The sequence below is a fragment of the Rhinolophus sinicus genome, linkage group LG04 (assembly GCF_036562045.2).
Source record: "Rhinolophus sinicus isolate RSC01 linkage group LG04, ASM3656204v1, whole genome shotgun sequence".
NCBI lineage: Eukaryota > Metazoa > Chordata > Mammalia > Chiroptera > Rhinolophidae > Rhinolophus > Rhinolophus sinicus.
The window spans coordinates 178,645,493-178,663,775 of record NC_133754.1 but is presented as its reverse complement, the minus strand read 5'-3'; the positions used below and the strand labels follow the sequence as shown (position 1 = coordinate 178,663,775).

Sequence of the window (18,283 nt, the reverse complement as noted above, 5' to 3'; positions counted from 1 at the left end):
AGGTTCTTTGACTCATCTTTTATTCTTCCCTCTCCCTCACCTACCATATTCATTCAATTACCAAGTGACAAGGGCTTTACTCTGAAATTTCTCTCAAATAGTATCTCTTTCTTTATCCCTTCTGCCACTATTTCAACCCAAGTCACCATCACCTCTTGCCTGAATTTCTAACAGGTTTCACTGTGATTAATCTTATTCCATTCTAACTCCATTAACCAGAACGATGCTTCTAAAACTAATCATGATGCTACAAATAACAACTAAGCAGTCATTCATACTTAAACAATGCACATTATCTAAGTTAATTCCACCCACTCTAACAAATAAGGTACCTTTACCCCATTTTACACATAAAGAAACACAAATCTGACGTTAAATTACCCAATGTCAATGGCTTGAATAAAGTAGAGCTAGGATTTGAATCAAGACCATCTGCCTTTGGATGGACACTCTATACCACTTTGCTCACTGCCTTCCAAGCCGGAATACGTGATTTGCCTGCTTAAAATGCATCAATGACATTCTAAGGCCTGAAATCTTAAATATACCTTATTTAAGCTTTCTGAGATCTGGTCCTCCCCACTTTCTCTGGCCTTACTTCCTTTCACACACAATGAAATTGCCACGCTCTTTCTCACCCCTGAGCACATGCTTTTCCCTCTGACGTAACATCACGCACGCCATGAAGAACGCCATCCTACCCCAACAATCCCTGCTTCCTGGACAATTTCTGAACAGATACATTTTTGAACCCTTTGATGAGAAGTCCTTCTTGCCATTTGCCACACAGCAATATGTCTTTTCTCTTCTACAGCTCTCATGAAACTTTATTGTAAATGGTTAGTTAATTGCCTACTTCCCTCATTAGACTGCATGCAGACTGCCCCCAAGCCAGGCAGGGAACAGGTGCTTTCTACTCGTAAGCATATCCATGAGACCTAGCACAACACTGGTACAAAGCTGACTTTCAAAGGTATTTCTGATCGACCAAATAAATACCTTAATAAAACAAGCAATTCTGCTTTCAGATATTAAAATCTTTCAAGTGAAACCACAGTATGACCACTTTAATTCACCTATAATTAGTAGGTTGAGGTACATGAAATTGCCTATTATAGACCAAAAATTGTCAAACATCAGCAATTTTAATATGACCAAACCTAACACATTTCCAGTCTTCTAATTCAGGAAAACTTTAGAACTCCCTGAACAGATATGACTTACAGAAATACACTAGTGGGAACGCGACTTTACAGAGATAGGCTATGGGTACTTAAAATTATATTCACAAATAACAATTTGAAGGAACCTTGTCCATTTTGGGCTGGTATAAGAAAAATACCATAGACTGAACGGTTTATAGACAACAGAAACTTATCTCTCACAGTTCTGGAGTCTGGGAAGTCCAAGATCAAGGTGTTGGCAGATTCAGTGTCTGGTGAGGACCCACAGCCGTCTTTCACTGTGTCCTTACATGGTGAAAGGGGTAAGAGAACTCTCTGGGATCTTTTTCATAAGGATACTAATTTAATTCATGAGGGCTCAGCCCTCTTGACCTACACCTTCCAAAGGTCTCATCTCCAAATACCATCATATTGGGAGAGTGGGATTGTAACATATGAATTTGGGGCGGGATACACAAACATTCAATCTGCAGCAGACCTACTATAGTAATTGCCATTTGGAAGCAGACAATATAGTTCTAAAAGTCCACTCACAACCTATTTTCTTAGACAATCTGACAGCAAGAGTACTCAGTTGTGAAAAAGTAGAATCATGGGCTATTTTAGGGGGCAGAACTCAAATACACTATCTAATTTTCCAGAATGAGAAAGCTTAAAGGAACCTCGTTTTACAGAATAAGTCAGGAATAGTGAACCTCATCTGAGGTCACAGAAACTAATGGCAGACATGAAACTAGCACTCAGGCTTCCTAACTACATGGCCAGTATTCTTTTTGCTAAATTGACCCCCTTTTTGTTTGGTCTCTAGAGGCAGGTTCTCATTATTAAATATTACTGAATCCTTAACTATTACCAAATCTACCAGAGAGGTATTTTTAATTAAAAACAAAATTATCTGTGTAATAAGGAAATTATAATTAGGTATTTATTTTTCCAACTGAAAAAAATGTGGTTGGGTCTCCAAGGCATGCATCCCTCGGGCAATTAGAAATGTAAATATTGGTTATGTGGTGTAGTTTAGATTCTGTATAAAAGCTTGAAATACATGGCAAAAGAATCTTATCACTGAAGTTTATCACTTAAACCACTATAAAAAACAATGCAAATATGTTCAATCAGCCTTGTGTTTTCAGAAAACACAAGGCTGATTGAATGGAGGGAAAGGGAATCATCAGAATATGTTGCTATTTCATTATTCTCTCATTATTAAAATGATTCATTAAGGAAGCAATTTTGATGTAATGTTACTGAAAAGCAAAATAAATAAAAGAAACACAAAAGTCACTGACATAAAAGAGGTAAAATAACCAAAAGAAAGGATGGCCAGAGGATGATTCTGGAAATTGGAGAATTTGTGCCTTATTTTCCCTCCATTCTGAACTCCAATTTATTTGATTCGTCAGAATGGGGAGTAAGAGAGGCCACGGGAGTCCCTGTGGATTACTTATTAGGGTTTCTTCCCCCTGCATTCTCTGTCTGACACATTCTATCTAGAGAACAGGATTGAGGAGCCCGTGGTCAAAGACCAGGAAGAACAGAGAACAAAGAACCCAGGAGTAGTTGGTCTGTAGAAATTTATTCCATGAAGCCAACGGTAATTCAATATCAAGAAGTCTATCACATGTTGATAGATTATGTATCCTCCTCTATCAACAAATGAAAATCATATTTATTAAGTGCTGAAAAAGCTCTTGATAAAATTCAGTATATTCTTAATAAAACCCCAAAGCCAGAGATAAAAGAAAAATCACTTACATAAAAATTATTTACCAAAAACAACAAGAAAAAGAAGCGCATGCTTTCCAAAAGATTGAAAAACGAAAGCTATTTTAATTAAACTTAGGAACTCAATGATAGGACGCTAGTTATAACCATCATCATTTAACACTGTATAATGCTCCTATCAAATACAAAACCAAAACCAAAAAAATTTAGCAGACTGCACAAACAGTGAAAATAGAAATGAAAACTGTTTTTTGCTGATTTTAATTTTAATGTGTACCTGAAAATCAAGATACTAGTATAAACTTACAAGGACTAATCAAAATTTCAAGAGGTAGATGGACAGAGAATTTTTTAAAAGTCAATGTCTATTCTCTATCGTAGCAATTAGCTCCTAGAAATGGAAACTGAAAAAAAAAAAGTATTCCATTTCCTATAGCAAGGATATTCTAAGATAATTCTCAGAAATAAAAAGAAGAGGCACAAGACATAACTTTGAAGTCTAACAGACATAATAAAATAAGATTTGAACAAGTGGAAAGACACAGCATATTCTTCAATGAAAAAATATTATAATGATGTAACTTATACCCCAAATTAAAATGTAAATTAAATGTGATTCAAATTAGAATCTTTATATAACCTTATAGGGTGGTTGTGGTGGTATGGTTGGAGAAAATAACTTTAAGGTTTATATGGAAGATTAAATATGCAAAAATAGATAAGAAAAATATGAAATAAAAAAGAGTGAAAAAAGACTTGCTTTACCACATACTAGAACATAACTCAAAGCCACTTTAACCAAAACAGTACTGGTATAAAAATACACAAACAGATCAATCAACAGAACAATCTAGAAGTCAATCCCAGTATATATGAGAATTTAAGATGTAACAGAGATGGCAGTTCTATTCAACAGAGAAATAGGAGTAGCACGACTGGTTCTCCATCTGGGAGAAAGTAAAACGGGACCACCATTATATGCTAGGCACAAAAATAAATTCCGGATGGATTAAAAATGTAAAAACTCAACACATACAATAAAAATCTTGCAAGAAAATCTTGGAAACTACATTTACTAAATGTAGAGGTAAGAGAGACCTTAACCAAGACACAATTTTCTACATAATAATTGAAAACATTTTGTATGGCAGGAAATAAGAAAATTATAATAAGTCAGTAAGAAAATTGAAGTTTTAGAAAGGTATTTATAATGAACATACAAAGGATTATTGTACTATATATATATACACACAGTGTTTAGAAAGGACATCTTTAAAAAACTTAATAGAAAAAGGTACAAAGAATATGAAGAGGTAATTCACAGAAGAGCAAACCATTCAAATTTACTGGTAGTCAGGAAAATGCAAACTAAAGCTATGTGGGAATCACATCCATTGGTAGCAAAAATTAAACACAGTGATAATTAATACTGTTTGGAATATGGGTCAACACGTAATTTCCTACATTGCTGGTGGAACTGTGAACTGTTACAGCCTTTTAGATAAGCAAACAGGATATAAGTAAATTAAATATGTAAATTAAATAGCCAGTTTAAAAAACATGCTACCCTTTGATCTAGCAATCACACTTCTGAGACTCTTCATGGAAGTAAAAGATTTAGAATACCTATAAGGATGTTTAGTAAAACACAATTAGAGACTGAAAACTGGAAACAAAGTAAATGGCTACTGATAGAAGAACGGATGAATAAAAGACTACATTTAAAAACAAATAAATAAGTATATAATCACCTGTTTACATGAAATTCTATATGAGTATGTATCTGTAAAAAGAAATTTTTATTCATGTTCAAGGACAAACAAATAGGGAGGGCAATAGAAACAAATCAGATTTGGAGCCGGTCCTGAGTTCAAATCCTGTCTGTCATTTATTTACTAGCTGAGTCATTGTAAGCACATTATTAAGCTTCACTGAACCTGTTTCTTCATTTCTAAAACAGAAACAGTAATTACCACCTTACAAGGATTTTCTTAGGATTAATGAGATAATGGACATAAAGTGCTTAGTACAGCATGATATATGTGTACTCAGAAAAGAGCAGTTATTGTTATATTTTTTCCCCCAGAAAAGGACAGTTATTGTTATATTTTGTCCCTCTTGAGATGAACAGTCTAAAAAATTTTCCCTTAAAAAAAAACAGGGAGAGGAGCCGGCCTGGTGGCTCAGGCAGTTGGAGCTCCGTGCTCCTAACTCCAAAGGCCGCCGGTTCGATTCCCACATGGGACAGTGGGATCTCAACCACAAGGTTGCCTGTTCGATTCCTCGAATCCCACAAGGGATGGTGGGCTGCGCTGCCTGCAACTAACAACGGCAACTGGACCTGGAGCTGAGCTGCGCCCTCCACAACTAAGACTGAAAGGACAACAGCTTGAAGCTGAATGGCACCCTCCACAACTAAGACTGAAAGGACAACAACTTGACTTGGAAAAAATAAAAAAGTCCTGAAGTACACACTGTTCCCCAATAAAGTCCTGTTCCCCTTCCCCAATAAACTCTTAAAAAAAAAAAAAAAAGAAAGAAAGAAAGAAAGAAAGAAAAAAGCCAGGGAGAAAGAGTGCCTCCAAATGCCATTGCTTATAACAAATAAGGAACACCTTAAAAAATATATTAATCTATGTATTTTATATTACTGAAAGGTCATTTGTCCCTACATTACAAAAGCCACATGTATATGTAATTCCAACATATGTAATTCCAACATATACTTTTCGCAAGACAGGCTTGACAATTAAAGTTAAGATGATGACACAGGCATTCATCAGGTTTGCAAGTTAATTGTTTTTGACCTTCACTCTATAAATCAAGTCACTCTTTCTTACTTTAAATTTAGTCTTTGAAGAAACTAAGCAAAAAACAAAAAGACAAAAAAGTCTCCAAGGTAATATGTGAAATTTCAGAACACAAAGCACGTATCTGGCAAAGAACCCAAGTACAGAATAAATAACTTCCAAAAATTAGTAATATATACGTATATAAATATTATTGTCTGCATATGTATAACAAACAGTATGTAGAAATCCTGCTTAGTCTATGTGGGCTGCTGTAACAAAAACCACAAACCTGGTGGCTTATGAGTACAAACAGCAGGAATTTACTGCTCACAGCTCTGGGGGCTGCAAGTCCAAGATCAGGGTGCCAGCAGGGCTGGGCTCTCGTGAGGCCCTCTTCTGGGCTGCAGACTGCTGACTTCTTCCTGTGTCCCCACATGGTGGAAGGGACCAGGGATCTTTCTGGAGCCTCTTTTATAAAGGCCACTAGTCCCTGTCTAACCACCTCCCACAGGCCCCACCTCCTAATATCATCACCTTGGAGGTTAGGTTTCAACATATGAATTTCAAGGGACAGAAACATTCAGACCATAGCACCTCCTATATGCAAGAATGTTCATAGCAGCTTTATTCATAATAGCTAAAACTGGGGGGAGGGGGGGAAGCCCCACAAACACCTATAATAGCAGATTAAAGTGTGGTTTACTGATGCAATGGAACACGCTCAACAATTAAAAAAACAAAAACAAAGAAAGAAAAAAAAGAGCCACTACTGATAAACACTCCCAAAATGGATGAGCCAAAGAAGTCAGATACAAACAAGTACATATGACTGACTGCCTTTAAATGAAGGTCAAGACCAATCAAAACGAATCTAGGGAGAGAGAACTCAGAATTATGGTTCTTCTGGGGCAGAGCAGGGGTGGTTGTGACCAGAAAGGAGCAAAAGTAACTTTTTGGGTGGTGAATATGTTCTTCCTCTTGGTAGTGGTCACAGCAGTGTATTTATATGTAAAATATCATCAAGCTGTACACTTTAAAATTGTGTTTTAGCCTATGTAAATTATAGCTCACTGTTAAAATAAATTTTTAAAAAATTTAAAGTAGTTTATCCCCTCAAAAAAAATTCAGAACAAATTAAAAAATGTTAATTAGCATTCCCATACAACGATAATTATTATTTCTAGGAAGACAGAAAAGCAATACCAACTTATATTAGATAATACTATAATATAAAACAAAGTACTCCATATTATGATGGCTAAATAATTTGTATTTTTTTATGATCATCTACCAGCAAGTTAAACTAATACACACATCTATTAGAAATCTTTTTAGGTTCTAGCTAGGTTCTAGCATAATAAAAGGTTTATGTGAAATATAAAGCACATGACATCAGCATATATAAAACATTAATCAAGTATATCAGATATTATGAACAGCTGATTTTTTACACATCACATAATTACCAAGTTCCTATTCGAGAAACAGATATCACCATTTTCATGGAACCAGAAAAACAGAATACTTCATGTCTTTAAATTATCTGTATGAACAGCCACATCAAAAATATTTAAGAAATAATTTTTGGCCACTATTTCAAAGGACTTCAAAATAGGAACTAGAAAGACAGAGTTACAACTGAGAATTATATACCCAAAATGTGATTTGCCACCAGAAGAAAAAAAATCAATGAGTTGTACCTTCGCCAGCACTACACTTTACGTACCCTCCTTCGGTGCCTCCATTCATACATACTACGAGTACAATGCTTTTCATCCTGCCATGCCTGGGAGCTCTTTTCTGGAATCCATCTCAGATGTTATACTCCTGATAAAGACTCTCCTGTTCTCACAGGCTGAATTTATCACTAATTTTGGTATTTCCCACTGTGCTTTTTCGGACTATCACGTGACATATGTCTCTTGTATGACAGTTCACTGCTTTTGTGTTTGACCTCCTAACTCCAGCAGTATGGCCGTAATAGGCGCTCAATAGATATTGGTTAAACAATTATATCAATATTAAAAATGTAAAAACTCAACACATTTGAGGGAATAAGAATATTAGTTCTTGAAAGAAAAAACATCTGTCTAGGATGTCATCAAAATGGTGGCGTTGAGGTGAGCCTCTGGAAATCTCCCCTAAAATTTACAACAAATTGAACAACTATAACTCCACAAAGAACTCCCTGTGCAAAACATCTGTCTAGAAATAAGATGATGAGAAAGAACACCAATATTTGGAGCAAATCAGTGTCATTACCTGGTCAGGAAAGATCCAATTTCATGTTCAAATGCTGTTCCTCCCTTATAAAATTTTTTTAAACAGTAGTTTTATAGAGGTATTATTCGTCTTGTATAAGGTTTTAATATATTTTTAAATGAAGTGCATTGTCACATTGAAAAATTTGCATATATTATTGAGGGTTCTGAGCAATTCATTCATAACCCAGGTTTGGGACTTGCATACCACTGGAGAAACTGTTTCTTAAATATAAATATTTCAAGAATTTGAGAAAACAAAAACAAAAGTTAAAACCAATAACATGGTTGTAAAGACACAAAGCATTGCTTCACCTTGTAGAAAATAATTTCAAATTCTTGTATGCTTGTATAAGGAAGGAGTAGTTTCTGCTATTTTGCTTGTAAAACCCTGAGGAATGCATGAACGTGAGAAGGGGATACTATAAAAAATGAGAATTCTTCACTTTAGAGAAATGAGCTTAAAGGGAATATGGTTTAAGACAACAGAACCATGTTCTTTCAATTACAGAAACTAGAACTAGGCCTCATCTACAAAGGGTGCATTTCTGTGAACTGTGAAAAGGATTAAAGCAAACAAGGAAGTTCTTACATACTGCACAGCACAAATGATGTGACTAAAAATGTAACTATGATCAAAAAGGATTTAGATACACAATGGGTACAGGACATCCTTTGCCTATGAGGTGAAGTCAATCAAGGAAGAATATTGATGCCTTCTTTGTGCCAACACTAGAAATAACTTTGGGCTAGAAGTATGAAAGTTCTCTTCATGTATTAGATGAAGGAATTATAAAAAAATTTCTTGGAAATAAAACAGCCACAAGGATCTGTTCATAACAAATTTCTAAAAGTATTAATACTGAAGCTGAATTATCATCCCCTTACCTTTGTGATGAGAATTCGGTATTTTTCTACCAGGTGGTCGTTGTTGTGACAACCCGCCAGCAGCTGCCAGACTTCTCCTCGAAGAGCTTCAGGAACACCGCTTCTTACTAAGGATGACAACTGCTTTGGTCTCACACTCAAGTTGAGATGCCTAAAAATAAAGCCATAATCCAGAAGTACTTAAAAGAAAGATTCCACAAAGAGTGTTATTTTTATGAAAACTAAACTAAATGATTTACAAAGACTTAATAAAGGTTACATACTAATAAAAAAAAAGATAAAGCTGTTGAATTAGACACTGCCAAGATAACTGTAAAAGACTGGGAGGAGGAAAGAATTCTGCAGTCAGACTATTCCTAGGTATCTTTAAATTATTGCTCTACTTTTTTTTTTTTTTTTTTTAACAAAAAGCAAAACTGGAAACCACAGCTTTATGGTTGTGGCTTATGTAAAGTAAACAAAGCAAAATTCCCACCAGTGGACACACAGTCAAAGATAAGGGCTTGGCCTTGCATCAAAATTGACAAACTGTACTTACACACTCTAAGTTAAAATAAATATTTGTTCGAAGTTAAAATAAATATTTAAAATAAATACAAAAATAAATGCTTTCAGCAGTTTTTATGATACCTTGCTTCAAGTGAGTTTTGAATGACTATGGAGGTTAAGACAGTTTCTACTATACGAGGTGTGACCAAACAATATGGTGAATGTTTAAATTTAAAATAAAATATATTACAGTAAAAAACACATTGCCAATAATTCCCCTCAAAATACTCCCTCTCGCTTCAAACACACTTATCCCATCATTCTTGCCACTTTCTGAAGCAGTTCTGGAGGTCCTCTCTCATGAGTGTCTTTAGTTGCGTTCTCGTGGCTTCCTCAATATTCTGAATCATTTTGATTTTGGGGAAGAGCCAGAAGTTGCATGGTGCCAGATCCTGTGAATAAGGCAATGAAGATGCACCGTAATGTTTTTATTTGACAGAAATTGTCGTGTCCCAGAAGCGATGTGTGACATGGAGCATTGTCATCATGGAGGATGACTTACAGCACACTTTAAAACACACCTTCTCTGAACTGTAGCTCACACCCGACTGACTGCACCGAACAAGCTAAAACTTGTCACACACTGTTACTAAGGTTTGACTACCGCTTCCCATATTGAAGATCCCTGCTTTCCATTGGATGGCACTTGGCAGCAGCATTCACCGTATTTTGTGTGATCACAATGGAAAGGCTCCATGTCACACTTCGCTTCTGGTATGTGGTAATTTCTGTCAAATAAAAACATTACAGTGTGCCCTCATCCACCTTATTCATCGGATCTGGCACTGTGCAACTTCTGGCTCTTCCTCAAAGTCAAAAAGACCATGAAAGATAAGGTAAACGTTTCGAATCGATTCAGGACATTGAGCTACCTCATCTGTAAAATGGGAAAATAAAACTTATCTTGAAATATTGGTATCAATATACAAAGTGCTTTTGTATACAATCTTATCTGAGCCTCATAACAAGCGTCTGAAGTATGTGGTAGTATCTCCAGCCTTACAGATGAAGAAAGTTCCAGGAAGTCCATTAAATGACTGAGGTAGTCCTCAAACTCTAAGACCAATAAATGTGCTATTTGTTGTATCGCTGATGCTTTGTGATTTGAAAGCCACTATTACTGAGTCAATAAAGCAGGATTCTACATGGAGAAGGTCCTGTGACTATCAAATTTAAGCAGAAGTTATTGACACAAAATAACCTCTATCAAACTATAAAAAGGACTGAGACTTTTCTCAAAATGTCCCCAGAATTCTAGCAGAATGATACACAGTATATTAAAAAGGGTTAATTCTGTGATGCTAGTACCCTAATACAAGAGCTACAGACAATGCAATACAGTTTTGTCTTTGCTTAGGAAAAAAATATAAAAATTGAAGAGCAGGGAACAGAAAGAACAGTCATTCTGCTAGTTAATTCAAGGCTGGTACACAAGGTTGGTACACTACGGCCTGTGGGACAAATCTAGCCCACCATCTGTTTCTGTAAATCAAATTTTAATGAAACACAGCCATTTTTACTTGTCTATGTATTGTCTATGACTGCTTTTACCCTACAACAGCAGAGGTGAGCAGTTGTGACACAAACTACTGGGCCACAAAGCCTAAAATATTTATTCTGTAAAGAAAAAATAAATCTAACTCTAAGTTTATTTGCTAACACTAGATTAATTTGTATCAGTAGAATTATTTTCAGAATAATTTATGTCATTGACACTATTACCTTCATCCAACTTAGTTACTATTTTATACTATGTAATATTAATTCTCTTATCCACTCAGAGTCACATTAAAATGAACTTGGAGAATTAAAGCTAAGAGGTATTATTACTAATACCGCCACGAAAATCTAATGTGGAGTTAAAGAAACCAGCTTTGGGATTGGACTTTAGACTGTGTAAAAAATTCCGGGCCTGCCATTTACTAACTAGAATTCCTGACTTAATCTCAGAGCCAGTTTTCTATCTGTAAAAATGGATACTAGTTCCTAAGGTTGTTACAGTAGAGACACATAACTTAGCACAGTGCCTGGTGTATGGTAAATTAGTTCTTACTACAATTACTACAACATCCATTATTTTTAATCTACAATAATCCTAAATGATAGTTTTATAGACTTGTGTGTTGTAAATGAAGAAACACACTCAGAAGAGTTAAGTGACTCGCCCAAAACCATACAGCTTGGAAGCAGGAGCGGTAGGCTTTGAAGCCCTATCTACCAGTCTCTAGCTTTCCATGAGATCGTGATGCTTCCTACCTATAGAACACATATAATAATGACAAAAAAATATGTAATCAAATGAATTGAGGAGAAACTATATTATTATTTCTGAAGACATAACCAAAACCAGCAAAAAGTTTTAAACACCATGAAGACAGATTAAACAGATGGAAACTCAGCTAATACATTTGTGAGAGAGGGAGAAGGCCATAATTTAATTAAGTGAATAACAAAATGAATAAACAAAGCTTGGTCACAAAACAAATCCAAGTAACCATGTCAAATGCTGGTGAGTTCATTCAATAAAATCTAGAGACTAACTGCTCTAAATGATTTTAAAACACTATTATATAACGATTCAAGACTCAATTACATTTCTATTTTAGAGCAGAAATCTTTTTATACAGATAAAATTCCTGCCAGCAACAACAGTCCAAACACTCTGAATTCACTGACTGAAAATATAATTGTGACGAGAGCATCAGCAGGTTTATCTCCTGCTTGCTAAAGGAATATCAAAAATAAACGAGAACTATTCCTCTGGGGGGGGCTTTTGCAGAGTTCCTTTATTAAAACCACTTATGTAAAGACAACCCATGCTTTGGTTGGCATTTTCCTCCTGTACACATCTGACATTTCCCAACCTGAGGAGCGTTCTACCCACAGTGTAAGACCTTGTGAGAGTGCTAGAAGCAGATGACGCTCATTTGTAGTCTGACCCCTTAAGGGCATGAAGTTCTTTTTAAATGCTGAGACACAGTTTTACTAAGAATAAAGGAAAAGGCTTCAACTGTTAAAACTTCTGAGAAAAATCAAACCCCAAGCAACAGGCCCATGGGGTGCTTATGTGACAACTCTGATAACCAGAAAGTCTGAAATAGACAAGTGCTCCCATCACTTTCAAGATCAACTTTTTTTCAGAGTATACTGTCATCCTACACCGAGGAAAACAGGAAACGACATACATCTCACCAAACTGGCTTACCAGAGTAAGTCACTAATAAATACCTGAACATAGTGTATTCTTTTTCAACAGTTTATAGGATAGTGCTTCTTAACACTGTTGTCAAGCTATCTCTTGAGCGGATGAGAAATTCCTGAATTTTACAAGTGTTAGTAGAAAAAGTAATTGGGAGAGCAGTTAATATATACTGTGCTTATAACATTCTGCTGTTACTTGAGGTACCTAACACAGATAATGAAAATCCCCCCTGGGGTCTCTTCTGTGGCTCTGTGCCTTGTGTGAGTGGCTCTACACGTCACTGATTACTGGGTATTGTATTAACTACTGTGTATTATCTTAACCAGTCAATGGTTTCCAACCTCTTAAATATAAAGGACCTCTTTCCTTATTTATTATCCCCACGGATTCTATGTTTGAATAAATATTTTCTGCAGCAATGAGAATTGATTAGGTTTCTGAAATTCTGAAAGCTGATTTCAGGTCCTCACTACTATTGTCATACACCTCTAAAAACAGATTCTAGAACACGAACCTCCTATTTTGGTTTCTATTATTGGTTCCAAAACTGAATATTGTAGTTAGAGAAGACACCCTACCCATAAAATGAGAATTGCAGATGAAAAGGAGAACTATTCTAACTTACCATTTTGACAGCAGTTCTCCCCATGTTTCAAGAATTTTTTCTGCACATTCTTTGGATACATCACCAGATCCACTCAAAAGAGGTTCATCGTTATCTTTAATAAACAAAACACATCAAAAAAGATAACAGAGGTGACTATGCTAGCCAGAAGAATGGAACGGTAACAGTCAAATTTGAAAGATTTTACTGGTAGCATAAAGTCATAATTTGTAATTTCTCTTTTAGTATATAGGTGTAAATAGAAAGAAAATAAAAATGGTCCCGGCTGGAATGCTGTTGTAATCAATCTTTCATTCTCTTTTGCTTTCCAAACAGGTCCTCATTATGTCAACTACAGAAAAGAGCCACTAAATTATAAAATGATAGGACTCAAAATATGGCATGTTCTCTCTCCTTTTCCAAGGCAAAAAACTTTATGTATGAAAATATACAGCAGTCTTATTTACAGTAGTTAAAAAAATTACAAACCGCCTAAGTGTCCAAAAACAGGAGAGTACAGAATGGCTGAATAAATTATTACATGTGTTTACAATGTAATTGCATGTTGGTATTTGTTTACATAATGATATGGCAAAAATGCCACATAAAATAAAAATCTCAAGTGCTAAATCTTCATTATGATCTAATATATGTTAAGAATAGGAAACAGTCTGGAATGAACTATGTCAAGACATTAATAAGTACTGCCTCTGAATGATGGAGTTACAATAGCTTTTTTTCTCTCCTTCATGTTTTCATGACTTTCTAAATTTTCTACAATGGCATACATTAATTTATAATAGAAGCACAAAAATATTTTTAAAAAGCAAAATAAATCATTTCAAATTTAATTTTGTAATTAAGAAAAGTATATGCAAATACGAATTTAAAGATTGTAAGGTAAGAAGATAGTGGATAAGCGACACTAATAAAGGCATGTGAGAGGCATTGAGAAGCGGAACGAAAGTGGGGGAAAATAAGGACTTAATCTTTTTTTTTTGTTGGACACTTCGGGAGTTCTCAACTTTTTGCTATAAAAAATAGAATCAGGATGAACATATCTCATTGCTTTCATTGGGTGTATGCCCAGAAGTGGACTTCCTGGGTTAAAAAAACACATACTTTTAAGGATTTTGAAACTTACTGACAAATTGCCTTCCAAAATGGTTTTACCAATCTATATTTCCACTAGTTGGGTACAACAATACTTGTTTCCATGTGTCCTAACCAAAGCTGTTTCCAGACTTTTTGATTTAACTTACCTAAACAAAGTGTGGAGTTTTACAAACCTGATGATTACATCATGAATTTGCATCCCCACTAGAAATAGAAATTATCAGAGAGCACTGATATTAAAGGCTCAGAAATCCATGATACTTATTATTAAACTTCATTACATTATAATGTCTCAGGCAATATCATCAGTTTTGTTGGTGAGATAGGGAAGAGATCAGATTGAATGTAAGTGAGACATCGTCTGTAGATTGATGAATAAACAAAACAGAAAGGCTTGAGGGCACTAAGATAAACTTCTCCTACTTTACTATTTTGCCAGAATTGGCCCTACTTTCTCATGCTTCAACTAATTCTCTTCTACTAATTAAAATATCAATATAATACAACTCTGGGGGAAGGCAGCTATAAAATATGTACTAAAATTTACAAGAGATGACAATTCCTTCAAAGAAATTAGAAAAACCTATCTCATAAAATTTTCTTTTACTGTTTTGGATGCTTTTAACAATCTGGATATTAGTAGTTTGAAATTGGTGTTTTCAACGCCATGTACCTAAGGTAAGGGTACAGGTGGGGAGTCAGCAGACAATCTGAGTTTCAGAACGTTGTTTCTGAACAGACCCCCCAACTCTTATAACTGCTGGTTTCCTGCCTGTGAGCACAAATGTCCTATGGATAAGGAGCCTCTCCAGAAGATTGGTGCCATCTCTTTCCAAGGAGCAAATAGATCACAACAGGACCTGTTCCCTGGTTTGTATACTGGGTTAGAGAGAATTAAATGATGGCATGGCTGCAGTCTTCTTCAGTTCCAGTTAGCATCTACCACATACCAGGAATTGTTATACACGAGGGAAACAATGAGGACCAAAAAAGGACACAGTCTTCCTTTACAAAGCTTGTGTCCTAGCGTTCTCTGAATCTCTCCCGATGCCGTTAGTCCTTATCTCTCTCTAGTTAAGAATCATCAGTAAAGGCCTTCTGAACCCCCTCAATTATATTTTAAAAATCTATGCCTACTATACACTAGGAACTAGATGTCAGTGCTAATGCTGTTGTTTAGCAGGGCCCAAATTTCTTTGTAACTGATATTCTTTAAAATCTAGAGTAGGGAGATTAGAGCATTCTCTGGTTTCATAATAAATAGTGTCTTTCTCAATTTTGGGTGGTGTTTGTTTTTATTGCTGAGCTTAAGTGGAGGAGAGTTCTGTAAACTTTTACTTGTTTTGCCATATTAAGCAGTGTTGACCTAGAAGGCAACCACAAGTCTCAAGACCACCAGTTATACAGTAGACAATCTCAAAAGACAGAAACAATTCTACCTTGCCAGCTTTAACAAGGCTCTGCAGGGAGAATCTAAACTGTCTCTATGACTTCTTCAAAAATGATACATGTGATTCTCTGCACTTCAAAATGCTTTATGTGAACTAAATGCAGAGAAATGGTGATAGAATAGAGCTCAGATTGTTAACTTATAGACCTGGATTAAAATCCTCCCCGCCGATTTCCAGTTGTTTGACCCTTGGCAAATTTGCTTTACTGATGTTGTATTTCTTTATGTGCAAAATAAAGATAATACTAAATCCTATTTTGGGGGAGTTTTGTGAGGAGTATATAAACATAGTATTATTTTATTAGAGTATGGGGATTAGAGCAAACAAAGTACCTGCCTATCACATATTAAGCATCTATTATTACTAATTAATATTACTATTAATATTACTAATAAATGATGCTCAGTTGATTAGTCATAGCAAAAGTAGAAATTACAGGAACAATGGGAAATGTAAAGTCAGAGTTTGCTCTGAATTTGAAAAAAATACATATAATCACAGATATGTATTGCCTTTAACCTAATCAATCATTCGTGCTACCTCTATGACATTGTTAATGTAATTTCTTAGCAGTGCCCAAACAAGCCCATATATCCCTGCTGAACTCCTTGCATTTTAAAAGTCCCAGCTCAAAAACTATTCATGCCCCCCCACCGCATTTCCCACAAAGAAAAATGGATTCTCCTCTGTGAATTTCCAGAACATTTCCTCTGAACCTCTCAGACTCATGCCTCATATGAACTTCTATCAGAATCTGCTTTTTCCCCCTTAAAAATAAAGCTTTGGTAAAAAATGATAAATTAGAAATGCCTCCCAAACTTTCATTTTTCCTGTGCCCCTTCCCTCCTTTTCTCACTTCTACATAGTATATTTTAACAGAGGTCGACAGACCAACAAATTAATTGACATAACCATGAAAAACAGCGGGACAAAAACCTAACTAATCGATTCCTAATGTTTATCAGTGTAGAAACCCAATAATGTATTATACAAATATAAATTTGTATATTTTTATATATTTTGTGACTGACAGGGTCATATGTGGAAGCCACTTGGCAAGTGAACTTGTCCCTATAAAGTGAATCAGATGAGATGGAAACATTATTTAGGTAGATGCTATGTAAAATTTGCTCTAAAAATGTGCTATACACTAAGCTAGCACTAGACTAAATCTTTAAAAAAGGACTAAGTGTAAATCTCATTTTGTCCAACTTGATTACAATTATCTTATAGAAGGTCCTACGTTAATCATTTTTGAATCTCCCACAGGCTTTCGCATATAGTAGACTCTCTTAAGTATTTACTGAAAGAATTCCAAATGCTATGTCACATTATCAATTCCCTGATAAAAGTATAATAGTCCGCATGGTTCTCTACCCCAAAACAGAAATGAAGCTCTTCCTACAACTTACCTTCCTCTTCATCATCTTCTGGAGGAGAAGGTATCATTGAACTCTGAGATCCAGACTGTGGCAGGCGGATGGAGGGACTGGCTGTAGTTTTCCTCCTCTCTCTTTCTGATTCACTTTCCAAGCATACAACTTCGTATAGAGTGTCGGTATTGCTCTTTCTCTCCTTCTGCTTTATCTTGAAGATGAAAAAATACTATGTATTAAGTGGTAAAATTATTTTTTTTCATTGAGCGCTTCACATAGGATGTGAGAATAAAAAGGTATTTACTTTAAATATCTACACTAAATGTAATGTTTTCTAAATAGAAAAGTAAATGTTTAGATTTTAAAAACCCTTAGGAAAATAGGGTATTTGCTGAGCAGGACTTCAATACTACAATTTTATTTACTGTCTTACGACTGTATCATCAAACATTCAACTACCAACATTCAGTAAGTGAGAACTAAAATGTTAACTGTTCTGCAGCTTCCAAGTTACTTTAAGGTGTCCCTCATGGTTTCCCACATAAAACTACACACAAAAAATGTTGTACAATATTCTAAAACAAAGTTTAGGACTAAAAAAGTCCTCTTCTTTCCATGTTATGCCCCCACTCTTTTAGCTTAATTAAAACAGTGTAGGAAACTTTCTTCAACTGAAAGCTACAACAGGGGCTGGGGGAGAGGTAGTAGAAAAGAGATTAATAGAATCCACAAAAAATTTGGTAATTCAAATTGGCTTGTGTTTTGGTTTTATTTTGAAGTAAGCATATAACAGTTTAAACTGACCTAGATTAAAAACTAAGAAAAGGGACTATAAAACTCTACCAGTACAATTATATAAACATATTTACATTTCATATTACATCCAGTTTGAGGAGGAGAAGGGGGAAAAAAGAGTGAAATACAGAGCAGGAGGAAAAGGCAGAACTGTGGGAAAAGATACAGAGACAACTAGAAAGGTGACTACACCAAAAAGACAGACATACACGCATCAAGTAAAAATACAAGGGGAGAAACAAGAACTTCATTAAGTACAGAAATACCAGGCAGAGCAGATTTTCTCATGTTCATTTGGGTTAAGGAAAATTACCCCAATCGTGGAAGGCCAAGATAATGG

At 35.3% G+C, this 18,283-nt stretch overlaps 1 protein-coding gene across 5 annotated transcripts in view; it reads right to left on the bottom strand.

Moving 5' to 3' along the window:
* The window catches only part of RABGAP1 (RAB GTPase activating protein 1), a 146,695-nt gene that overhangs the window by 63,069 nt on the left and 65,343 nt on the right, over positions 1-18,283 (bottom strand). For all 5 annotated transcript variants that reach the window (XM_019728505.2, XM_019728506.2, XM_019728507.2 and 2 more), the window contains 3 exons: positions 17,185-17,359; positions 13,227-13,320; positions 8,851-9,001 (listed from right to left, as the gene is read on the bottom strand). In XM_019728505.2, coding sequence (XP_019584064.1) covers positions 8,851-9,001; positions 13,227-13,320; positions 17,185-17,359 — 420 coding nt within the window. The remainder of the gene's footprint in view (positions 1-8,850; positions 9,002-13,226; positions 13,321-17,184; positions 17,360-18,283) is intronic.